Raw genomic sequence first — 26,575 nt, 5'->3', positions numbered from 1 at the left:
TAAACTACACATGCTGAGATAGGAGAGTGAAATAAACGAGTGAGAGAAAATGGTCTTTAAACAGAGTTTTATGACAGTTCATTATTAGTCAAAGTGACATTTGCTAAAGAAATGACACAGAAAGCGCTTTTCACAATAACAGGAAAACAACAATCTCTGAAAAGTAATCTTAAATAACGTCTGTAACCCCTTTTTTTAAAACCAAGGCTATTAGGATTATTTCTTAGTTTAATAACTATTAACGATAAGAAAATAATGTAACAGTAGCATATTGTTACTAAAATAAATAATACAACAGTTAACCTAAACATGTAAAACAGAACCATTTTAATCTTAACTTGTCTTGTTATTTTTTCCAAATTTTGTTTCAGAGAAGAATATTAACTCTTTGGAGACCTTTGAGGACATTTAACTTTCTTCTACATGAAGCTCACAATCTAAGCTGCTGAAGCATCGACATAAGGTGCAAACATGAACATATTCAAAAAGGCACAGGCATCCAGATTAACATTTATATTCACATTGTTTCATTGAAACAGAACACTCATTTCAGGATAGCTACAAGTTGTAACATCTGTCTAAAAAAGGTGTCGGTAATCTTAAATCTAAAGTGCAAGAGTCTGTAATATTAAACTAGCTGTCATTTCTCTGCCTTGAGTTCCTTGAATTTTTAATTAACACGTGACACTAAGCTGAAACAGCAGAAATGAACATGGCAGCAACATATGCAAAGTCAAGAGAAAAATATAGGCTACAGCACTTCACTTGCTACAGTTTAAGCTCTTGCAAATGCTTACGTAGTTCCTAAAAGATATCTTTAAAAAAAAAAAAAAGGAACTTGCTTCACCAGTGAATTGGCAAACTTGTTATATGTGCCTGATTTGTTTGTATTATTCACACAGCTTTAGTCTTGGTCAGGAACATTATTACAAATAAATAATACTGACACCAAGTCAGAAATTACAAAAAACAAACAAAATGTTACGGTTGTGCCAGCGCTCTGAACTCTGACTGTGAGCTACCCAGCTGCTGTTTCAGAAGAGAAGATGTTCGTATTTACACTTCTTCACAAAAGAGGCATCTTCTCATCCACTTTCATTTATGAACCGATATAAAAACAAAGTATATTTTAAAAAATGGACAAGACACTGTCCTGTCAATCCAAGATCTCAGTAACAAGGAAACTGAATCACAGGCTACATATATCCACACCAGGTTTTCTATTTGATTCATAAAGTAAAACTTTTGCTTCCATTTTCTCTGAAGCCGTCACATTCAGGGAATGTATGAGGAGTTAACCCCATGTGCCCTCACATGTGATGTATACATGCGTTATGCAATTAGGAGTTCAACATATAGAAGCCATAGCCCTATTGCAAGTCATACTTGCGATTTTGAAATAGCAGAGGCAAGAAAATTCATTATAGGCAAGGGTTTTAGATGTAAGCATGCTTCTTAACTGCCACTCCCTATTACCGTGTGCTTCGGCTTTACGCCAGACCAGCAGTTCTGAATATTGAGATGATTTGTGCTGTCCTGATAAAAGCATGAAAGTTTATAGTTTTGTTTAGTTTAAAATTATTGTTTGTTTAGTTATAATGCTATAAATACTGTTTCACACCAAGTAAACTGTTACTACAAAGATTTTCACATTCAATAAATCATCTTGTGACTCACTGATTGAGAACCGCTGGTCATGTCCCTCGATATATTAGGTAGGCACACTCTGAGCTTTCGCTCCACACTGCTCCTTGTCTGTGTGCTGCAGAGAGAGCTGCAGTTTAGTCCAGAGCTGCGGGTCTCCGCTGCTCAGAGCCTCCAGCAGCAGAGCCGTCTGCTCCTGAAGCTGCTGCAGTTCACCTTGGGTGCGCTTATTCTCCTTGATCAGCTGCTTTGTGCGCATGGTGATCCCCAGCAAGCCGGATTTGTTGAGAATGTTGTAGGTATTGCTGAAACGTTTCAGTTTGTTAGTGTCCACTGAGAGGGCGTCGTCCTGGTCAACATCCATCCTGTTGCTGTCAATATCTGTCCTGTATTCATCTGTGTAGGGGATCAGAGAGCTGGTCCCTGCCAGCAGGGAGAGAGACCTGTCACTGAGTTGCTCCTGACCCTCAGCTGATTGTAACTGGTTGTTTGCTGCTTCGAAGTTGGAGATGGGCTTGACGGTAGGCTGCAGTGCTGGCTGTGGGCTGGGGGAGCTGTAGAGTCTGTGGCTATGGTGGTGCCTTCTCTGTCGCTGGTCATATCCTGACATTGAACTCACCCTCACCTTGGAGGATCCCATCCTCTTAGAGGGCAGGTCCGCTGGGTGTGGGGCGATTCTGGGATATGACTTGAGGATGGGCATGTAGCTTTTGGATTGTCGGACATTTTCAGAGCCAGTCTTTGGAGCGCTGTTGCTACCATTTGATACCATGGGTTGAAGAAGAACCACCTGTGACTGGGGCATCACTTCCAATGGTGAAGGAAAGCCCCACTGTTTCTCTGCTGGAGCCATCTGGGAAGGCTAGGGAGAAAAAACAACTTTAAGTGTCATGCTAACCTATATGTGAATACCTTGAAGACAATACTTAATCAATACAAGGAGCGTATATAAAATGAACAAACATTTAAAACAGCACAAAATAAGTTTCATCCATTACAAATGACAAGACTTTACATTTACACTCTTAGCTGACTTGTGCTCTACACAGGCAGACATACATTGCTGTATTTTACCTGCTTTAAGACAAAGTTATTCATGATGATCATTGGAGAGAGTCCAGCATATGAGCCGCCCATCACAGCCACCTGCGGACCAGCTGGGTCCTGGCCGACTATCGACCCATTCCTTCCTGCATCTTCAGAGTCAGTCAGATCAACTGCACTGAGGTACTCAGAGCTGGCATCTGGGGAAGGCGAGACAAGCATATGGGTCTTGTAATGTTTAAAAGCAACATATTAACCCTTCTATTGTGCACAGCACCTGGAGCAGAACATTAGTACTATGAAAACAGTGGCATATAAGCCTCTCGAGAGCCTCTGCAAAAGGATACCATCAACATGATGAGGAGAGCTAAGCCAAATCCAGGTCAGCCTTGATAGTGTAAATAAAAGTCATAAGAAAAATACAGGATAGCCTACATAGAAAATGTGACCTAGATCCCTACATTTGATTAGGTTTGACCTTGCATGTGACTTGATAGTATTTTTTTTTTCTCATCAAGGAAATGCTAATTATCCGCAGGTACAACCAGTTCACAATACTTTCCACACTGGCAACACTATGGTGCCAACAATAACCTACATTAAGACAAACACAAAACTAAAAAAGGAGTATAATTACAGAGTAACGTAATTGAACCAAACCTGAGAAGCCTGAATCTCTCTCTAGGTCAGACTTGGATGCTCCAAGGTGTGTTGCCCGGGTGAATGACGGTGTCCTGTGTCTGTCGGGTCTGGTAAAACCGCTCATGTTTGCCTCTTCTGGAAAAAGGGATATTCAAGAGCTGAAAGGTAACTGACGAGATTAAAACAAGGCTTTGACAGAGTTCAATGTGCTTTCTACTTGAGTTCAGTGTATGTAACAGCAATACGAGACAATAGATTGGTTTGCACCCCATACAGACACTACTTAAGACTGAAAAAACTGCTTGTAAATTATTCACACTGCATTACTTTTATTACTACATTTTAGTGTCTTGTAGCAGAGTGGTTGTAGAGGACATTTCACTGACTGGATTGCTTTCAGTCTAATTAACGCTGCTATAAATACTTCCCTCCCTAAAATACAATATCTCACTGAAACTGCAACTTTACATAAGGTAAGGTAAACTTTATTATCCCCGAGGGGCATAGTGTGTGTGTGTTGGCCACACTGTTAAGTACGTTTTGCACATGGGAGAGCTTTCAAATCAAAACTCATCCACCAGCATTTACCAAGATATCCCTTTCTGGAAGAAAGCCCTGTAAGAAATCTTTTCCCAGCTGTGTACAGCAGTCTGTATGTTGTCCTATTACTGTATACGTCACTAAACGTCATTGCTTGGACGTGTGTAGTATTTTTTAAGACCTAATTTAAAGAGAAAGGCTAATGCAGACGCCTGCAAATATTGTGTTTTGAACAAGACATTAACATGTCAAAATATTTTATTACATTTATTAGAAAAGTTGTCCCCATGTATTGCTTTGAGCTTCACGTTAAAGAGGCCTGTCAACCTACACAACCAGTCTGATAACTGTAACACATGCTTTTTAACCTAACCTATGTATTTAACATTTACCAACACTGCTGAAAAGATAGCGACCCTAACGGAGAAAAGACGTCAATAGTACCAATAAATATCGTAAACTGTAAGTCTGACCGTGACGCTAACGTCACGTTAGCTTATTGTTTACACGCGCATCTGTCAACACTAGCTAACGACACTTAACTTGCTGCCAACATTTAATTACCACACACTAGTTAAATTCAACTCATTTACACAACTACGCGTCTGTAACTTATAAAAATGTCAGTACGTATAATGCAACATTAGAAAGGTGTTGCGTGTATCCACGACATACGGTCAGGTTGTTTACTGCCCTGCCCCTGCGCTGTTAGCTCATTAGCTGTGCAATTCTAGCTACCGTAGCTTTAGCTTGGCAACCAGCTCGTCGCGAGACTGCCGATATGATATATGGCTGTTATTTTTTTTGCAAATCTTACCAATGTGGCCTTTGCTTAAAAAATATCCGTTTATCGTGGCATCCACGGTTAGCTTACGTTATAGTTTCCCTCCTACACTTGTAACGTTGCTCGACTCTGATCTGGCTGCTAGTTACTTCTTCTTCTATGAGGTTTGAATGTAGCTTGCATCCTTAATGTCGCATTACTGCCACCTACTGGAGGTAGTTCACTCCTACAGGGCACAGCAGATATTCCTAATCAGGTCTGTTCACCTCAGAAGCTGAGCTTTGCCCACTTCAGCCTTCCTCCAGCATGTTCTTTAACCCTGGTCCTGTTAGATTAAAGATTTTCATTTCTTCCATCATGTCCTTTCTCTCTAATATACACTTCTTACCTAACAGGCACATGTTTCTGGTACCTGTCAGTGTCCCCAGAGACCCCCTCCTCGGTAGAGGTTATAAAACAATGGTTGCACTTCATGTCAAATATGGAGCAAATTGAGTATGAGACCTCCCTCTGAGGCAATACTGAGGGCTCTGATAACCATGGCTCACCGTGATGCAAGTGGTTGCCAAGGAGACTGGTGTGTTCTTCCGGGATTGTGGCAAGGAAAATAAGAAGGAAAGGTCATGACGACAGTGACAGTGTCTGAGGAGCCAGACTTATCTGTGGTCTATGGAGGTCTGCACTGCAAATCACACTTTAACCCATCATATCTTTGCTGTTTCAACTTATACCAGATTAAAAACATACATTACGTCATGCTTACTGACGTCTTTTTTATCTAAATATCCTTGTTATTGGCAAGGAAAATATAAAAAGTTTGTTATCTTTTGTTCACACATTATACAAAAAGCCCTTTATATTTTTCTTGGATTGTGGGGCCTTTGTTTTGCCGTGTGTGCAGCCTCATAAGGCCTATGTGGCTCTTCAGCAGCGAGAGCTGGACTAAATTAAAGGGGGACACCACCTAAATTAAGAAATCCAAAATATTATTTCCATGGCCTAGGAAAGTTCAATCAGTGTTTGTGAACATGAGCTGCTCTCTCAAAGCCAAAAACCAGACAAGTAAAAGCTGATTTATGGTTGGGCACTCTGTTGAAAAGTGTTGTGTGACAGAAATTAAAGAGCAGCATGACATTTCCAATTTAGGCCATGCCTCGGCAAAAGGTTTCAGGCGTCTTCATGGTAACCCCCTGTTTTGGTTTTTTTTTTTACGCCATGAGTCTCTTTTTGGTGTGTTTACTGAAGCATAATCTGCACAGACAGCTGTTCATAATCAAACAAATATCCCACTGTATGCTTGTTTTAACATATTAACCATATCTACATAGATTAATCTGCTTCCAGTCTGTCTGCAGATTCCCCCTCACTTATTTTGGTGGGCTGGGAATACACAAATGAGTCAGTAAATGCAAACACTGTTGATTTCTTCCCGCGGCACTGGCATGGAAAATGTTTTGATCAAGTAAATGTATGCTGTCAGTCCACCTGGTTAGGCAATTTGGCAGGCCTGTAGACGGCCTCTGTTCTCTCAGCTCCACAGAAACTGCTGCAGACAGACCACTGCTTCTGTGGACAGAGATGCTTAATGCAGGTCGAAGTTGGTGTGGATTCAAAACTATCATCTCCATGGCGACCAAATGTAACACTATCAATCACATTGCATGACATAACAAAATTCTCCAGGTGTGTGACATGAAAGGAAAGTGGGTGCTCTCAGTTTCATCTAGAACAGCGGTTCCCAACTGGTGGGTCAAAAGTGGGTCACAGGTCGATTCTGAATGGACCGCAAGCGACTCATGTATTGGCTTTGAAGTACAGTGAATTTCCAGCACAGAGGTTTTATTTTGAAGAGCCGTTTCCAGCTGTAGAGTGAGTGACTATGGGACAGCTACTTCACAGAGACAGCAAACTAGCTCGATGACATAGCCAAATGCTAGCATGATGCTGAATATATTAAACTGTGTGGACCTTGAACTAATGACTGAGGAGAAATCTGGCTGGAGCATTTGGGAACCACTGCTCTAGAACATCTTCCACCATTCAATGTCAGTGGAGCAGCTCCACATGTATACCCTATGACATCACAGATTTGAGTTTAAGCACTCTAGCTTTGGATTTGGGAAAGAGTTGTTCATTTTTACCAGTATTTTTGGACTGTCTTAGGCCATCGGAATAACACAAATTAATTTTGAAGAAAGGTGTAGTTGTCCTTTAATTCTTTCTACACTTCTACTATAAATAATACTTGTATTTTATAAAACATTTATAATTTCATAGTACACTATTGTTTGTGAGGATGAGAATGAGAAATGAAATTAGTCATCAATATGGGTTAGTCTGTATTGAATAAAATAAATCACACAAGAAAAGAAGCTGACAACCATAACAATTTTATTACAAAATAAATATTTAAATGAAATAAAAATACTAACACAGTAGAAATGTTACTTTGCTCGTTTTCATAGAGATTTTCTTTGTGTAGTACATGAAAAAAACAACAACAAAGGAACATTCCTTAACCATAATCCCTTCCTTACTGCAGTGTTTCCAAAAACAGACCAAGGACGACCCGTGTGGTGTGGGCTTCTGGGAGTCCTCTGTCACCAAGGTGGACACACGTGTGCTGTTTAACAACACAAAGCCCAGAAATGCTTTTATATCTCTGAGAAACTTGCAATCACAGTAAAATAAGAAGAGAATAATTGCAACTGATACTCTAGTAGGCACCAATGCCGAATGAGTGCTGCTTGAGCATATTGATTAAAGTAGTATTAATCTGCTCGTGCTGACGTCCCTTCTGCAGCCCACGACACACGTCCTGGTGTGATTTGAAATAAACTGATGTTATCTGTTGTGATCCAACCCTCCAAAACAATAAAGAAAGAGACAGATTTCAAAGAACAATTTAGATTTTTGACAGTTTGATATATCATATGCTTAATCTTCTGTGGACGTGTCTTCAGTTGATAGATTTTCTGATAAATATTGCTCTTATTTATGTCTGAATTGACAGTAAAACACTTCATACCCATGACTGGCCACATAGGGCTAGAGAGGGAGAGGATTTATAAGTGACATGTATAAGATTCTAATAAGCTGATGTAGTAATTGTGACTGACAATACTGTCCTACGTCCATACATCTATGTAGAGCAGCTTTGAGCACTGTTTCCACAAACACTAGAGGGAGACATTTCATTATTACATGTACACAGCAGCTGCACACTCAGTCCAATACATGCTGCTGTGACAAGTCAAGGCTTCTTGGATAATATTCGAACAAAAGATGACAAACTTTTTAAAGGTTGCTAGTCCAAATATATTCAGCTGTATCAATAAATATAGATTTTAAACAAGTGTAACCACCTATAAATACCACAGAAATGACCAAATTAACAATAAGTGATACAGTAATAACTGGTATAAAAGAGAAGGCGTCATCGGTCTGTTTGGTTCGACATTGCACTGGCTCCCAGGGATGTCCATTGTGTCAGGTGTGTAACACCAGTGTTTCCACCAATCAGAACACACTTCCTGTTGAAACTTGTCATTGCAAACGCTCTGCCCGTCAGCATGAGGGCAGGTCAGCAAAACAACCCAGCTGTTTGAGTCTCTGGCTGCAGACACAGTATTGAAAGATGAGCAGAGGAGACTCTGGATGCTGTCGCTGGGTTGGAAATAAACAGTGAGCCACACTGCAACGGGGGGGTTGGGCCGCCACTGCAGTTACCTGCGAGGGTTCTGGCACCTGAAAAGACACGACAGAATAATAATGCCTCTTTAATCCTGTTATTGACAATTGGAGATAATTTGAATGTCATTCATGTAAGATTGCGCCATCACCTGTCACATTCTTTTGGTTTTTGTCTGTCCTTTCTCTTCCTTCCTTTTCCTCTTTGCCTTTTCCTATAAGGGGAACAAAATAGCCAATAAGCCTCCATTCTCTCAGAGAGAAAATTATGTTTCTCATCAACATCTCAAAACTGATGTTATAGCAATTATTCATGTTCTTACCTTTCAACCTTTGCAACAGGTTTCCTGACTCTGAGGAACAAATCAATAAATTAGAAAGAACATCCAGGTGCAATATCATTTGATAGTCATTGTAAGTATTTGCCAACCCTGTCTCCTAGAAATGACGTTTATGTGCTACTAATCTCTTTTGGCAAATACATTTTGTGGGAGACATAACTGCTGGATTATGTTCACTTTTAGTCTAGACTTTTTGCTGATATGTTCAGTGGGAACATTTTGCAATTTGGCGGTAACATTTATCAGAAGTGTTTCCTAATTATGTTGATAAAAATGTACCTCAGATAACACTCATTTGCTGTTGTAAATTAGTAGGATATAAATGTAATTTCTGGAAGGGTTGTTATTGGCATAACAAAATTATGACTTGTTTTCTTACCTACATTCACATGTCTGATGCTCCACAAACGTCATCTCAACATATTCTTTACCCGGCTCTGATGGCCTGATTTTCAACAGCTGAGGGATGAAACCAGTTCAGATTACAGATAGAAGCAATCATAGCACATGCAGTAATGGATCACACAAGTGTAACAGCGACCCTTGTCTTACCTGCATGGTGACGTTTGTGGTTTGGGTGGGATGGCACTCCAGGTTTTCGTCCCCGCAGCAACCTGCACACCTCACCAGTGGCACACAGGCGGGGCTGTAGATGTGCTCCACCTCTGTCGGGTACTCCTGCACCACCTCCACCAGCTTCTCAATGGTCCGGCAGAAGCTGCGACCCCACACTTCTTGGAACATCAACACTGTGGGTGAGAGTGGGAAGCTGAGTATGATAAATTCATATTTGCATTGTGTTCTGTCCACCTATGTTTCTAGCTTACATTCACAGTGCAGGGTGCAACCAACATCCACCTTATTTGAGCTTGTGTGTGATGCTTAATTAAAAAAAATACTTCTTGATTTAAACTGCAGTGTTAAAGGAGCTGTATGCAACATGCAAAGCATATCGACGATATGCATATCTACCTCAACATGGAGGTGGCTGAGCTGGTGCCAAACAGCTAATGTTGCTTGCTCAATAAAAAGCGCCATCAACTGCATAAGTGCTGACAGAGCTAATGGTTTTAATCTGGGGAAAGCTGCTGTAAGCGTGCCGATGACTAGCTAGCCATTGGGATACACTCACAGGGACTCACATGCACTGACATGCATGCTCCGCTGGACCATCAACCACAACAATGAGCAGAAAAGCTCAGAATATATCACAATCAGAGGTGGTATGAATTAATTCTCTGCTCAGGACACCATTACTCCACTATTTCTTTACACAGCAAATAGAAGTTTGCAGCTATATCAATGCTCTGAATGTGTACAGAAACATAAAACCAGTTGCAATATGCCAGTGTGTATCCTGTTTTCATTTTGCAGTAAAATGTTTGTGTAATGTACAGAACACTTTCCTGTGGGAGTATATGTGTGAAAGAGTCCCAGTTGCACAGTCTGTGGGGGAGGAACAGGGATGACTACGGCCGAACAAACAGAGAAAGAAGAGAAAACAAACATTGGAAACATGGCCATGAACAAAACCCTGCTGGAGCTGGAGCTGAGTCGCCCCGCAGGCACTTCTGGGACTGCTCTGACCTCGGGGGTCACCGAATGGAGCCTGACACTACAACAGCTGTTTATAAAAGCAGACAGGCTGGGAGGAGACGGCTGGGGAAGCATCTACGGTAGAAGGATGAGGCCATGAACTATAATGTTGTGCAGCACAAAGGGCCGGTTCATTGGGCAGCTACAGCTTTTGAGCTTACAGTATACCTGCTGCTGATTTGACCCTTTTTTGATGTAAGTCCTGTAACCCATCTGGCTGCAGGTTCTACAAGACTTTAATGTTTGATTTAGCAACATTAATTTACGGTGAAGTGTGAGTGGGAGTAGATTTAAGGAGAGAAAGTAAGCAGTAATGAGTAATCCCTGCTGGCCCTGACATGTCCTTCGACTATCTAAATTCAAATCAAACTCATTGACTAACTTACAAGACTAAAGATGCTGATGTTCATATTTCTCAACAGTGCATGACAAACACAGGATGAATGAATACACCTCTCTTCAAAGGTATTTTGTCGGAGCTGGCTTCATGTGGTTTGCATCAGACTCTGGCTTCTACCATAAACAAAAGAGTTGGAACTGCTTTTAGTCAGAGGTGGGACCAAGTCATTGTTTTGCAAGTCACAACTAAGTCTCAGGTCTTTGCACTCTTGTCCATAGTCAAGACTGACAAGTCCCAAGTCCTAAACATTGGGTTCCATGTCCTAAACATGTGCTCTTAACCAGTGGTATAGTGGTACTTGATGAGGTGGGTGTATTGCTAGGTACATAGGTTACCGATGAGGAAGTAGGCATACTCTCCTTTATATTACAATGGCTTTTTAGCCGATAAGTGGGTATACTGTAACTGGATAGAAAAAGAAGTGGGTATATCCCGTATACCTGAGTATACCCTCCACTACACCACTGCTCTTAACCAAATGTGATGCTGCTTTAATATCAGTGTAATATATTACGTTATCAAAAATCATGAATACTTTGTAAAAAATTAAATATATGTGAAAACAAGTTTGTTGGAAGTTGTTGCTTCTGTAATTTTCGATTTTGTATATTAACAAAATTATCTTTAGTATCATTTTTATTCCAGCAGGTCCTCAGTAATGTGAAGTCACTGAGGGCCTGAGGGCTGAACAAAGTTGACAGCATCCAGTCGAACTGGTTCAAACAAAGTGGATCACCTGGGAAATTAAGTGTCAGCTTGCTAATGTTGGTTGAGTAGGGAAATGAAGGGAAATGAATTGGGGCACACTTTTTAAATAACATACTTATTAGTTGTGGGGCTTGGGGGAAGGTATCAATTATATTTTCAGCTCAAAAGGCTCAAGTCTGAGTGCCGTCATAAGTCATTGGTGTTAAAATCTTTCACTGTGTCATGTCATCGAATATGTGACTCAAGTCTGATTCAAGTCCAAGTCATGTGGCTCCAGTCCACACCTCTGCTTTAGTCATTTACTCTTGTTCTCTCTCTTGCTATAAAATATGGTATCACAAGGAACTACCCCCTCATCACTCACAGAAGATTTAAGAAATAAATGCATGAAACATGCTGGAATCCTTACCTTCAGTTGTATTGGTTATGCTTGCCACGGGAAGACTCTGCAAAACAGAAAGAAATATGTGGATTATTTTTTCAGGTTTACTGCAACTATACATAGCATTGCATAGTGTAAAACCCTTAATCATTTTAGTGCATCCAATTCAAATGGTTCACACATTAATAATGGCAAACACATATAAAATAACATGCACCAGTCTTACAGTTAAATACCAGTATCTATAGGTGTACATTTCAGGGGGGCGCAGGGGACACGTACACCTCAGTATTGAGAGCATGTGCATTTGTTTCCCTCAATAAAAGCATAAAAGTAGTGGAGCAGTTTTATTTCTTACAAAATAAAGACCGATGCAGAAAAAGCACAAACTGGTGCACAAGAATTCACTAGAATGCAGGATATTAAGGTGGATGATGATCAACTTTTTTTGGCAGAGGACTCCCAAACCAGCTGTTTCATATGTGTACCCCTCCAATGTTAAAAATAAAATGAAATAAAATAAACCTATGCCATTGCCAATATCAGACCCACTTTGTCCCCTCATGGTGGTTGCTGGAATTGCGGTGAAATACAGCGGATGATCGACACCTTTTTTTCCCATCCTGTAGTGGAAAAGTCTCTCCACCGAGCAGCAGATCCAGTCTCTCATATATATCACGTTCCTCTATGTGCCCAACTGTTTAGGTTCAAAACCTGTTTCCTGTGGTGTAAGACTCAGCTCTCTATTTATTTTCCCATTGATGGTTTCCCCCTCTGTCTTGATTTTTTCCCATCATCCCATGATAAACAGAGTGCATTTCTCATTCGCCTGGGAAAACACAAAACCTCTACTTGACTCCATCTCAGGAAGGGAAATCTAACGTTTGATAAAATACCCTCCAGCAGAAGAGCCGGACCGGCGACAGACAACCTGCTTCCGCAGTCTCCCCTCATCACTGGTGTTACATTACAGTTTTTGTGTAACACGCACACCCGATGACATTTATACTGTAACACTGTCTGCGCACACAGTGATTGTGAGATTAACTGAAAGTGCTGGACTGAACGTTGTTATATAATAGCACGCAGACAGACAAGGACTTTTCCCAAATGCACCAATAAAGGACTGTTGCTTTTTACACCATCTGTCCATCGCTAAAATACATCTACTTCCTGTTATGGACCAAAATGAGTTTGAGGGTGAGGATAGCATCTGTCAGCACAGTGCTACACTCTTTTTCCAAACAATGTGATTAAAGAGGAATGTCCTGCTTTGATGATGATGATGCATTCACACTCACACAAACATTTCAAAGCGTCTTGTAAAACTGTCACTGAGATAAGTGGCAAGGAAGACTCTATATTTGGGACAGATCTGTTTTCTCCATAACAGAACATACTGTACGACAATAGATGCACAAGAACTTCCAGTCAACCACTTAGGTGCAGTCCTCCCCGCATTAGGCAATCTGTTTAAGCATCTCCCTTCTTTTTTTCCAGAGTGGCTGGTGGTCATCTGAATGTACAGCTGTTCCTCAGACAGAAGAGCTGTTCTATAGAGCAGCGTTCATTGAACTGTGTCGGCTTTACAACAGCACCACGGGATAAGCTCTGCTAGCAGAAAGCTGCTTCATTCACAGCATGGGAAAGTCACAGTTCAGTTTAAGTTATTGTTAAAAGTCACTTCTCTGTGGGCATTGATTATATTTTTTTCATCCTCTCTCTAGCAATGCCAGGCTTATGAAATAAATCCTTTTTCCAGTTTTAATTGGCATATGATTTGCACTCTCTCTTCTTTGCCATTGCTGCTCCATAACACAAGGGCTTTTTGGCTCGGGCCTCTCAGTGGCTGCTCAGAATGTGGTAAGGTGGAGAGGATTTTCTGACCTTGGTCATGGGTTAAGCCTTCATGTGGCGAGGAAGCATCGTTGGCACCTCCTGTGGTTGAGAACAGAGGAGTGAGCTGCCCACGAGAAACTGCCAGATTATAAAAGGCTGCATGAAGATCCTCACGTAGCCATTCCTTCCTCCTTGTGCACTTACAGTAATACTCTGTGATTAATGTGGACTGGGAGGTAATTCAGCACTGGTGGGAAGGGAGAACCACTTTACATCAATAAATGTGTATAAACTTGTCTAATAAATCACAGACTCTTCCTGAGTGGTTGTGAGTAGGTTTGTTTCACTTCATTCCCTGATGACCTTTTTTACTGAGTTTTTACTCTCACAGTGTGGTGTGTCATTTTCATTTATTGTTTTCATAGTTTGGGTGTTAAGACCGCTGAGAATTAACTGTGATTAAAGGTTATACAAATAAACTTCACTTGACCCGACTATAAATTTTTCTACACTTGGCTAATAAAGGAATTCCTCTACTTTGTGTCCTCTGCAGTGCATTTACAACATGTGGGATTTGGGAAATACAAAAACTGCTGCATTTAAAAGCTGCATTCCAATCTTGACTAAAAACAATAACAACAACAAAAGGAAACTAGAGACCTTTCCCTACTTCCATCCCAGACATGTAAACACCTGACAAAGCACTCGCAACCACTTTTGTGGTAGTTTCCTGCGGCAATACGTGTTGTCAGGAGTGCATTTTGCAATGATGACACACACACACATACACAAGCTAAAGCAATACCAGCCGCTGGCACGTAGTCCCGACGTTGTTCTGACGTTGTTCCAGCGTTGTTCAGGCTGGTAGAAATCCCTTTTTCATATTTCACAGGAGGACAAATACCTCCCTGTGTTAAGTTTTGCAGGCTTGATGTAATGCACAATCTAATACACAATATAGTGTTGCTGATGCTAGATTAAACATCAAAGGCGTAAACTGGTCAATACTGATCTATGTCAAAATTGTTACATAATCACTAGCCTGCAACTCGCAACTGCTTTCAAATTTTAAATAATATATGAGTTACTTTTTTTTAAATAAACTGCAGGATCATTTATTTTAAAATGCCATAAAAATGAAAAATGCACTAACATTGCCCAGAACAACAACATCATAAACAATCATTTGCCTTCAATTTATGATATGAACTGGAAAAGGAAAGACTGTATATCAAGATTGTTGCTGATTTATTGTCTCGTCGTTTCAGTACTAAACAGCCCTTGAGCCAGAGAACTTCTGTGAAGAAGCTGCCACTGGATAATTAACATGGTGGATATCAGGGTCGTGCTCGACCAGCTCACTCTTATCCCATAGTTGTGCAAGTTGTTGTCAGCTCTTTTGCCAAGCAGCACAGTGTATCTCGTGCTTTTAACTGGGTTGTGTTGCAGATTTAGGGGGACATAGTTTGAGCAAGAGGTCAAATTAAGACAAGTATAACATCTATACGCAGTTAGAAATGAAACTGTGCCATTTAGCATTTAAGGGTTTGCATGCTTGATTGCAAAGCTGCTGTAAAAACTAGTCTCTTGTGTTTGTGAAGTCTCTGGTGAAAGTTTGCAAGCTGCTGGCTGAGAGTTCGCTCCGTCCTCTGGGTCAGATCAGAGGACCTGTTGTGTCCCTGGGCTACTGCTGTCAGGCCACAGAGGCTCGGGGCCTCATTACTCTCCACTCCCACACAGCTGAACTGCGTCATCTTTAACCTCTTCACTTAACTCCATCTGTCAGAGGAAGGGCAGCGTGCGTAGGGAGCAAAAGCAAAACATGATGGGGATCCAGTATAACGGTCATGAAAGATTTTTCAACTCTGAGGGTCAAGCTGGGGAGAGAGGGGTGATGGGCAGTTCCACAGCAGGTACTGTGGCCACTAGCCAAGGGGATCTGGATACCAGCCAACATATTCCACAGTGTGTTTCCGAAAGAGAAACGAAGATGACTTACAGATGAAGTAAAGTAAGGAAAATCTCTTTGCTAGTTAAAGAAGTCGACGTAAATTCCAGAGAAACATAGTTGTTATGATTATTAAGTGTCATTCATAGTTCCTCACACACACAGTAGGTGGTTTGCGCTGACTGCCAAACCAAAGCACTGTCTTTTACCAGAGTTACAGACAGCACCTTTAAGCCTAAATAGATTCTCAGTGATTTATTATTCTGGGGAACTTTCTCCTGGATGACTGGGCAGGGAAATTACAAAGATCTGGAATGAGTCATCTTAAGTTTCTCTTCTCCTTTGAATTGCAAAACAGTGGCAGTAAGAGTGAGCCATGTTTTGTTTCCTGGTCATATGAAATGAAAGGAAGTGTAAGACATGATCAAGCAATAGCAAATAATCACAGTGGCACTCTTTCATTGTAGTTTGAATCCAGGGGAAATGCAAAAATAGTATACACACTGGTACAAAATGTAATTTTGCATTAGAAATATGTTTTTCATTAATATATTGTGAATATAGGCATAAAAGTGGAGTATCATAAAATATTTTTGATCAGGCAATGATAAAAAACACTATCCAGCTTACTTGTAATGTAAGTCTACGGTGTTGGTTGGCAGCGTGACTGGCAGTTGGCAGTCTGCTATCCACAAAGTGGGAAATCATAAAAGACGCTCAATTAGCTTTTTATGATGATGACAGGCTTGTTGGGTCATACCTCTTGCGGTTGACACATTGCCAAAAATGTTTAGAGTACTTTGCTCACAGTGGAGTAAAATCAAGTTTGTATTTTCACCCATTAAATCATCTCCAGTTCTTTTGGCTGAACGGCAGCTTCACAAGAACTTCCCCATATTTGGCATAGAGGAGAGGAATTTCAGTTTCAAATCCTTATTGGTAGAGGGGGAAAATTAGAACCATAAACATGTAATTGCCAACACTTAGCACACAAATATTATTCAGAGCAATACAAGGTGTCAGCTGATGCTCGTACCACTGTGGTACCAGTGAGTTGTGATGTTTTTATGGTCTTCTGACAAGGCTCCTTCATCATCTTTGACAAACAGCTTGCATGCTGATCACGTCCAAGCTGAGTCAGCTGACTGAAAATTGAGAAACAGAATCTCTAGTAACAGGAAGCTACATGAGCTTTGGAAAAATGTCATAGTTTGAGAGTTTAAAAAATAAGGAGTATTATGTGCTTGGTTTAATTTGGACTTTTTTTGTGGAAAGTCCCTCTTTATCTTTCTTAACTTGAGCAAATAATGATCCAAGCTACATTGGGCATCATGCCATTATTTACATTGCTTTCCAAAAGGATCTACTTTCAAACTTAACCTTATTCAGCGAGGGTGACAGTTTGGATAAACAGACCACAGATGAGATGCAGACTTGTGGTTTGGTAATCTCTGTCAACTAAATCTGCTTTTGAGCAGAGTTTGGTGATTTGCAGGATGCATGCAGAGGGAATGTTTTGCACACACACACAAAAAAAAAAACAGTAAAAGCTGGCAAACATCCCAGTTGTAACTCAGACAAGTAAAGCACCTGCATCTCCAATTCACTGAAAACATATAGGCCAAGAGGAACTGTGTCCTAAATTTTGGCTCGACTGCAGCTTGACTCTGAACACGAGACCACACAGGACAGAGAGCACCAAAGCAGAACAAGTGAATACAAACACAGAGACGGCTAGACGAGTGAGAAACAGAGCGACCTCCCTGCCTCACTGATCGTCCTCATCCATCCTTTATCGAGGACCAGATTCCACATCATCAACACCATGACCGCCACATTAATTCTCAGGCCCCTCGCGGAGCCCTGCAGGTCACTGTATCTATTCTCCGCCACTACAGAAGAAAGCCAGCTTCTGTTGTGTATACACAGGGTTGGGTGAAACTACAATGACAGCAATGCCATTACAGGTCTGACAGTATCCAGCTGGGTCTCTAGGGTGGTCAGGTCAGGGCTTGTGATCATAGAGTGCTGCCAAAACACCAACAAACTTAAACAAAATATGTGGAAACTGTGCTACAACACTTTTTCAATTAATCTGGGTTAATGGAGCCTTCCAAAACCACAGTTACTCCACAGTTTAAACACACTTTTAGTTAGTGTGTCATGCAGATTTAAAGCCACAAAGTAAATATACAAATGTATTACTGTACGATTTTGAAACAACCAAAACCTCACCATTAGTTTGTAACTATAAGGAATCAAAAAATGATAAAAGACGAGAAGACTGACATCACTTTAACATCTGTCTGATGAATATGAAGCTGGAGCCAGTAGATAGTTTTGTTTAGTTTAATTTAGCTTAGTGTAACAGCTGGAAACAGCCTGCCCCAGTTCCATTCAAACAAAATCCACCTACCAGCACCTCTACAGCTCATTAATAGACATGTTGCATCTTGTTCCTTTAATCTGTATAAACCAGTGTGTAATAATGGTTTTATGGGGGTTCAAATCCAGTACTATTTCTTGCGCCTGGCTAAAAAATAGCTTGGTATACTGTAAAACAAAAACATTTTTACGCTTCAGTGTTTGTACAGATTAGAGGCTAGTCTTATGCTAACGCGTGCCAATTGTCTCTTTGCTCTATAGCTTATTTAAAGGTCTAGTGTGTCAAAGTTAATGGCATCTAATGGCTGCAGAACTGAAACCAAAATGGCCTCAGAGCCACTGTTTGGTTTGTCCATTCTGGGCTACAGTATAACAACATGGCAGACTCCATGAAAGGGAACCAACCCCAAAGGAACAGTGCTTGACTTTGAAGACAATTTTACATAGTGGCCAAACGATGGAATTACAACATCTGGATCCGTCATGTGATGCCATGGTTACAAAAGACTTTTTCCCATAGACTTACATTGTGCAAGAGACGGCTGTAAATCAGCGGCTACATTTTTTTGGTCTTCACGACAATACTAGCGAAATGACTCGTTTCAGTATCAAGATTTAATAAATTTGGTCCAATAACATTTCCAGAATGTAGAAGAGCCACATGATGACTTGTTTTATCCCCACTAAAGTTAGCTGAGCACTAAACCGGAAGTTAGCCGCTCGGCTGGCAGACGTTAGCCATTTGGCCACCTAAAGTGCGCTTGCTAAATGAGCCCCACTGTGCTGTAGATTCGGGTCTTTTCATACAGTGGAAATAGAGCTTTTTTGGCTTCATGTACCACTGAGCAATTTTTGTAGGAATGAACGGGTCCCGCCTGAAAGGCTGTATCCAGTGGTCTTTATACATCCACAAAGAGGACCTGCTCCATACATTGATATAAATGGCTTACTCTGAGGTAACGAAAACACAATTCCTATTTTTGTGTGATTATGAAATCATGAAAACATGGTTACAAAAATTATAAACCTTTTTGCACCTTTATGCACAAATATGAGAGTAGTATTGATCTTCTATGTGTACCATCTACCTCTCAGCAAGAAGGCGAATATTAAGTTCCTTCATCAAGATAAAGGTAATTATATCATTTAATATCATAATTTTGTCTTCTGCTGTGAGTTTGGAAACATTACAAGCAATCATGTTTTCTCTGAGTTGTCTAATTTTTTAAACAACAACAACGACACTAAAATTAGGTCGTGACAAGGGAGAGGTAAAGTCCATATAAATGTTGATTTAGATAAACACCATTTCCTCAGTATAAGTCCATTAATGCATGCACAAATGTCCCCCTGAAGACACACACAGGACCACTGTGTAAACCATGCACGGTGTCCGTACACACACACATACACAGACACACACACGACACAGGTCTTGAGATAAGGCTGACCGGTGGTAATTGTGGTCTCTATTACAGTAAACGCTGTTCTCCCTGTGTAAACTACAGTAAATTACATCCAGATGGGAGATTAAAGCTCGCTGTGTAGACGGCTGCCTGGAGCGCCACCGCTCCTCCTCCTCCGCAGGAGGAAGGAGAAATCCATATTTCCTGATTGCAATTGCGGCCCTCCCTTGGGCCGGGACATTACAACTAGAGAGAAATACAACAACAGTCAGCAGGTCACTGCCACTACAGACATCTGAACTACAAAGATGTGCAAACGTACAAGAGCCAAGGACACAGGGAGAAGGGAGAACCCAATCTATTAATTTTTGATTGTCAATAACTGAGCTGCATCTTCACAGCAATTGTCGCTGTTTGATTCCAAGAAACTGGAACCTTCACCCGATGTTTACTGATGATGTTTTAGGAAATGTTTTGCTGATGAAACCATATCGTAACTCCTGGAAATATGACATTATGCAATCTACATTTGGCTAGTTATGAACAAAAACAGGAAAAACACATGACGATCACAAACACAGAAACATGTGTGAAATGCAGATGGTCAGACTCAAGTATTGTTTTGCAGCAAGTGGTGGCGTAAGGGAAGCACCTGTGCAACGTCATGTCCTCACACACAGACACACAAGAAGAGGCTGAGGCTCACTGCCTTCCTTTTTTTTGCGAAGAGACATCAGGAACATGCCTCACTGATGAAGTGATGAGTCTCACTGTCTGGCAAAGTCAAATGAGTTAGGCAAGACGTTTTCCTGTTTCAGGTTTCCATGGTTTTATCCAACAAAAATGCTGTATTTAGAAATAGACACGTGCAAAGAGTTTCATAATCTCATATGAAAAAGGCTTCTCAATCTCATCCTTCACAGATTTTCTTGATATAACAAAAATGTGTCCAAATCCCCAGCACTCAGCTGCTTTCCTCTGGAAACTCTGACTAATGTCAGTCAGGTTTGGTTGTGTTGATGCAAGAATTTACCTGCATTCATCACTATGACAATAAGGAGGAGGTATTGTACACACGATGTTCTATTACATTTTTTTTATGATGTGGGGGAGAATGCCAAGTGGGCAGGAGGCAACAGGTACTGCAGATTTTGGCAAAGCTCTTTCAATCTGCCAAGTGAAGTACAGGCGGGAGCTGAGCAGCGATAGCCTCTACACGGGACTGTAGTTTAAACACGCACACGCACACGCACACACACACACACACACACACACACACTATACATACAGAGACAGAGCACAATTAAATCCCGCCCCCACCACAGAATAAACAATTAATTTCACTCCACTGACATTGTATTGCCTGAACATGCTTCCTTCTCACTTATATGTGCTAGCAAACAACAGAAAAAAGCCTAAAAGTGGCTGTGTGGTGGGATGCACTACTAACAGGGTAAAGAACCCAGAACTAAGTTCTTCATGAACTGCCAAACCAAAAAACTGAGCCTTTAAGAAGACCAAAGTGGATACAGACGTGCAGCACCAGCAAGAAGAATTATAAAACTGTGGGATCCTGACACTGTGCAGCAAGCATTGGGGTTGGAGTTAATTAAGTTATATAAGGTCTGGTTTTGATCTTTGTTTGGTTAAATGACAATCTTAGCTGGTGATTTGATCAAATCGTTTTAAATATTTTACTTCTGGCCTTCCGGTGCGATCATTTCCCCATGAAAACAAGGTAAAGAGAAGGGACACTGAGACAGACTGACAATATTTAGTTTGTCAAAATACCTTTTCCTCTCTGGTGGACATAAGGAGCTATAATAATCCTTAAATATGCTGAAATCTTATATTTTTAGGAACAAACAAACACTTTGTTACAGTTTCAGCCCTTGGTTGCATATTGTGGTGCCGTTTTTTCCCCCTCTGTGGTGGGCGTGGTTTTCAGACTATGACGCATTGTACTCTGTCTCTATTTAGTATGTGACTTATACACACAGGAAGCAGCAATAACACACTGAACAGGAGAGAGGAGAGTGTCGAGGAACAAAATAACCGGTGCACGGCATTGGTAACTAAGTGACTGAGAGGTCACCATTGTTCCAAAGGGAAACCCAGGTGCTTCCACATGCTATCATGAGCCATGACCGCCACCAGGACTGTCTCTGACAGAGAACACACATGACTTGAAATCACAGGACCTGGGACAACATTAATTCTATCAGTTGTTTCAGCAATTTTGATGCTAACTGTTGTACTTTATGTTTTCATCAGCAGTGATTCAGATTTTTAATTTGCATACTCAGCTGTAACCATTTCCTCATGTACATGCCTGTGCTCCACCTTTACACTGACTCTAACTTATCTCCACCTAATTACAACACCAGTGGCTTATTGCTTGTCTTCTTGCTTGAACATGCTGGTAAAGAAAAGATTCAAAGGGTAAAGTAAATATAAAAAAAACTATTGATGGTTCATTTCTGCAGTGGAACAACTACTAGTACCCAGACCCAATGAAAGACAACAAAATGAACATTTATGTAACACAAGAATAAATTAATTTTTTTGGACATTTGTCAAAACATTGGTTGTCTTTGTATAAATACTATAACTTGAAAATTGGACCTCTCCCGGCCTTTAAAAATGACTCAAAACAGCAGGTGAAAAATCACTCTTTGGTTTATCTGGTAATAAACTTGAAGAAGACTGATGAAGAAGATATGAAGATATGAGAAGAAAAGACCTAAAGGGCCACAATAAACATCCCACTTGTTTCATCGAACATATTTAAATGACAGACCTTTGATTAAAAGTGACTACATTTCTACCACACACACACACACACACACACACACACACACACACACACACACACACACACTGATCTATGCTGTAAATCCCTGGTAGTAAAGCAAAATCATAAGCACATGCAGTTAACCCCACCCTCTCTCTTGGCCACTCTCTTAGCGGACATGAATGACTGCATGAGTCATGGGGCTGCTGACTGCAACTCCAGCTGCGACAGTGATGAGAAATCCTCATTATCAATTAGTGGCACATATTTATGGACAGAGAGTCCCAAAGAGAGACATTTATAAATCACATTCCCAACCACACGGCCAATGTTTGCTTTTTCCACTTTGGTAGGCCAGACAGTTTACTGTGAGAGCTGGCAGGACGGACACCTACCAGAAGAGGCTCATTTTGTCACTGTGACTTGAATAGAGCTGCTAGTCGCTTGTGTGCTAAAAATGTGAAGTATTTAGCTCCTCAGACTTATTTATGGCTACATCTTTGGGCGCGTTTTTGCACTAAAGCAGAGTACCCCCTCCTTTTTTTAACATAAAGGAATTAATGGCAACTGAAGTGTGAGAGAAGGGCCGGGACCTCAAGCTCAGGTCCGTATGTTCTGACAGGTTGATGAATCTCAGAATTTAATGGTTTATATTTGCTGTCAGTCTTTTGGGCAGCGGGGGACCAGTTAACCTGCTTCATGTTGAGGGCCCTGGATTTTGTCACTCTTATTTTGACTGAGCACGCCATGAGCTGATTATGAGGATTAGTGGAGATGTGGTGATCCCATGCCTCTCCCACTCACTCTCAACTCAGCAACAGCTGCAAAGTCTCCGACTAGAGAATCTGGTGGGACATGGAGCTTTCTCCAAACTTGAAAGCCTTTCTTAGTATGAGTGTAATACATCTATATGGGCACTCGAGCCTGGCAAAAGGGAAACTGAAACCGTCTCACTTAGTTCAACAGGCGGCAGCAGTGTATGAATTGTGACAGGGGCAGTGAATGGACGGACACAACAATGGTCTGGTTTTGCATTAAACATGAGAGCCGCCAGAGATAGCTGCCAGCCCTCCGCCACCTTGGGAGGAAATCAGAGACTGAATGAGTTCAAGAGTCTGAGTTGGCACAAGTCCTGCACATCCTCTTACAAGTGTTTCTACACAGGCCTTTTGAATGAGTTCTCACTCCAGTTTCAGCTCTGTCCTGATCTGGCACATTGTCATTTTAAGACTAAAAGGCAATGCCAGGCAACAGAGAACAGTACATCTTTGTACTACAGTAATCCCCTGCCAGCCTGACAGTGATATGACCGGCCTGAAATTAAGTTTCAATAGATATTTTTGCACACATACACACACTGGCTTATCTTTATCATGGTGATTACTTACACTCCACGTACACATTTAAACATGCAGATATATGCTGAGATCAAACAAGATGGGAAGGGAAAAGCTGCAGGTGCAGATGAAAAGAAGAGAAACTGAAGACTGTAAAACTTTGTTGCCAGGTTTCACCTGATGCACTGCCAACACTTCCAGTCTGCCAGGCAAAGCAATGTGCCAACTCACCAGGATCTGTTTAAAGACCAGCTAGGCAAGGTATTGCCACTGAAATATTTATAGAAGACTGTTTTATTTTTAAGGAATTTCTCACCAACATATAAATCAGAGTGTTTCCTTTAAGGAAATGTATACTGAAAAAGAGAACATAGGCCACAGGGAATAATCCATGTCTGTGAAAAGTATGATGCGGCTGTAATTATAAGCTTAGAGAGCCCCGCCAGATAAAACAGTGAGTCACTTTACATCATGTGTTCCACAGGCAGAGAGTGATGCAGTTTGTCACGTTTCATCTTATGAATGAAGTGAGAAGAATGGCGCTCATTCAAAACCCATACAAAGGCGTCAAAGCACAATGGATCATTATCACTTCATCAGCAACCATATTAAGCACTTCATATGCACATTTTGGGCTGATAACAGACTTTAATAGGCTTTAATATTCTATCTAAATTATTACTTTGTCATTTTTATAATAGACACATTGCACATACTCTAGGTGAGTCTAATTTTGAGTTAAAATGACACACAATCCCACCTATCTTCTTGCTGCCCGTAAAGTTGTATGACTTACCTGTGCAGGTGAGAGCAGCAGATGAAGCGCCACCGCAGTCTGGATGACAAGACCGAGTTTCATTTCGCGATGTCTGCGAGTGGAGAGAGGGGGTTGATGGCTCCCGGCGCACACAATAAAACAATCCAACAAAAAAGTGCAAAACTGCTCAGAAAAAGAGAAAAAAAATTTGCTGAGTGGGAATTTCCAACTCATCCGCTCCCGGTTCAGAGAATGAGTGCAGTCACGTAGCTCCCGCTGCCGCGTGTAACCTGATGAAATGGATTGTGCTTACTAATGGATAGAGGCCCCAGACGCGATCTGGAGCAGCTGGAGGGCAATAAAAACAACAGGCTAATAAGAAAAGTTTTTGAATTCACATAAAAAAAAATAAACTGGATCAAAGCAGGAATCCTAAAACGCCTCTGCAGCATGAAGTGGCAGCCAGTTTAGGCAAAGCATATTCAGTGCACAAAGGAAAAAGAAAAAAGGGAGTCTCTTCAGTCCAGAAACGTGTGGTGGATCCGCTCCATGCGTCAAGTTGCAGCGACAGTTTCAGTTTTCAGTGCTGCTCTGAGCTCCGGTCTCGCCTCTAATTGCCCCCACACTACCTTTTCACTAGCTGACCATTTAAATCTCCTCCCCTTCTCTGTCCTCCCCTCTGCTCTGCTTCATCTGTCCTCACACACTCACTGATGAGATTTTTCTTTACTGCCTCTTTAAGCTGAAATATGTAATGATAATTTATGTGATGCTGTAAATGGTTAGTGCAGGGATTGTGAAACTGCTGCTGATGCTTTATTTCTCAATTCTAGACTATACACCCCAGGTGATTTACAGAGTATACACAGACTTGCTGAAAAGCTTCTTCTGAGGACTTTCTGTGGGGGCTACTCAGGCAAGGTAAACATTTAGAGATCTTTTGCAGTGGATGGTACACTCGCTGCTGTTGTCCCAGGCTCCAGGATGCACAGAGATTTTCCTCTGAGGCTTTAGTGTTTGCAGAGACAGAAAGGGAGACTCCACTTGCGTTGACACATAGAGTTAATCTTTAGTGTGAGACTTCTGTGTTTGGAGAAAGCCTGGAACCAAAGGATTCCTTGTGGGCTTCCACACATTCCTTCAATAGTGCTGAATAGCTGCAGCGGCTCCTGCCATTGTACAGACCACACTCAGGAGTGTGGTGTTTCTAAACATCTCAGACACTTTAAGCAGGGCGAACCATCCCCCCATTACCATCATCCCGGACAGAACATCAGTAGGCGCAAACAAGCAGAGATTGTAAAAGACGTTTCTTCTAATTACACTGGGCAGTATCACAGTGCTGTTTTCCTAAATTGTATCTCTACATGGCGATGATGGATGCTCTTCGAAACCCAAGGAGAAGACAGAATGTAAGCAAAGTAAACTGTGGCTCTTTGGGGAGCTGGACTCTACAATTATTCTGTTCTAGCTCCTCTGACTTTGTCACTATCCACCCTGTTGCTGCAGTCAAGTGCAGATGGACCAAGAATTGCCAAGAAGCTGTTTCCTGACTTTTAGACTTTGGAATTAATACATCAACTTCAAGCAAAAGTAAGGCTACTCTGATGTAGACACATGTTTTGTGTCAAATATTTTGAATAGAAGAGCTAAAGACCATGACATCTCCTCCCTGCCTACAGCAGCAGCACAGACTGTGTTTGCTCAGAGGACAAAGCCAGACTCCTACTGCTGCCTCGCCATCTGCCCAGTGATCTATCTGTGTTTTTAAAGGTGCACGAGCTGATAGGGCCTAATAAGATCACTGAAAATGTTTGCACTATAAATACACGCTGACAAGACAAGCAAACCTGGCTCTAGTGATAGCGTATTCCAGGAGGAGATATAGCTTGAGGCCCTCGTTGCTTTTCCTCAAACCACAATGATAGTGTTAACCCAGCCCAATTGCCAGAATAAATGTTGGCATTGTATGTTTCTGCAAACCGCGATTGTGTTTGCCTTAAAATATCCAGGTTTGGTGGCACAATCATGGTTTGAAATGCCACTGATGTTTCACTAAATGTCCCAGCTGGTTTACAAACTGACTGGTCAGTGGCAGATTTTCCCACAGGCGGCACAGAGCGCCAAATGTGCTGTGGTAGGCACTGTAACTGGTTCCGATACATGTGAAGGTGCTGTATGCTAGATGGCTGTGATGTAGTGCGCACTTACTGTATACAATCATATTCACTCCAGCACATATAAGAAGCAACTTGAAAATCGCCAGTGATATGTTTGTGAATGTCTGGCAAATATGGTGACAAATGCAGACCACAACGGTTGCTGTTAGGTATGATGT

At 41.3% G+C, this 26,575-nt stretch overlaps 2 protein-coding genes across 4 annotated transcripts; both read right to left on the bottom strand.

Annotated features, from left to right (window-relative positions):
* Positions 1-60: 60 nt before the first annotated feature.
* Positions 61-4,811, bottom strand: cipca (CLOCK-interacting pacemaker a). Its single transcript, XM_049596937.1, has 4 exons — positions 4,688-4,811; positions 3,349-3,465; positions 2,719-2,888; positions 61-2,506 (listed from the first exon to the last, which is right to left on the bottom strand). The coding sequence occupies exons 2-4, from the start codon at positions 3,452-3,454 to the stop codon at positions 1,712-1,714; spliced, it is 1,071 nt and encodes a 356-aa protein (XP_049452894.1). The 5' UTR covers positions 3,455-3,465; positions 4,688-4,811; the 3' UTR covers positions 61-1,711.
* Positions 4,812-7,030: 2,219 nt separating this feature from the next.
* On the bottom strand, positions 7,031-24,870 carry pgfb (placental growth factor b). Of its 3 annotated transcripts, none has more exons than XR_007450931.1 (8): positions 24,277-24,870; positions 11,799-11,835; positions 10,099-10,154; positions 9,238-9,441; positions 9,069-9,144; positions 8,668-8,697; positions 8,497-8,559; positions 7,031-8,401 (listed from the first exon to the last, which is right to left on the bottom strand). XR_007450931.1 is itself a non-coding variant. In XM_049596407.1 (8 exons), the coding sequence occupies exons 1-8, from the start codon at positions 24,469-24,471 to the stop codon at positions 8,380-8,382; spliced, it is 687 nt and encodes a 228-aa protein (XP_049452364.1). In that variant the 5' UTR covers positions 24,472-24,866; the 3' UTR covers positions 7,031-8,379. The 3 variants fall into 3 exon arrangements, 2 of the variants coding, with proteins under 2 accessions (XP_049452364.1, XP_049452365.1); XM_049596407.1 differs by having other exon boundaries at positions 9,065-9,144; positions 24,277-24,866; XM_049596408.1 differs by lacking the exon at positions 10,099-10,154 and having other exon boundaries at positions 9,065-9,144; positions 9,238-9,434; positions 24,277-24,865.
* Positions 24,871-26,575: the final 1,705 nt, after the last annotated feature.

Source organism: Epinephelus fuscoguttatus, linkage group LG14 (genome assembly GCF_011397635.1).
Source record: "Epinephelus fuscoguttatus linkage group LG14, E.fuscoguttatus.final_Chr_v1".
Taxonomy (NCBI): domain Eukaryota; kingdom Metazoa; phylum Chordata; class Actinopteri; order Perciformes; family Serranidae; genus Epinephelus; species Epinephelus fuscoguttatus.
This window is presented reverse-complemented; position numbering and strand designations above follow the sequence as displayed.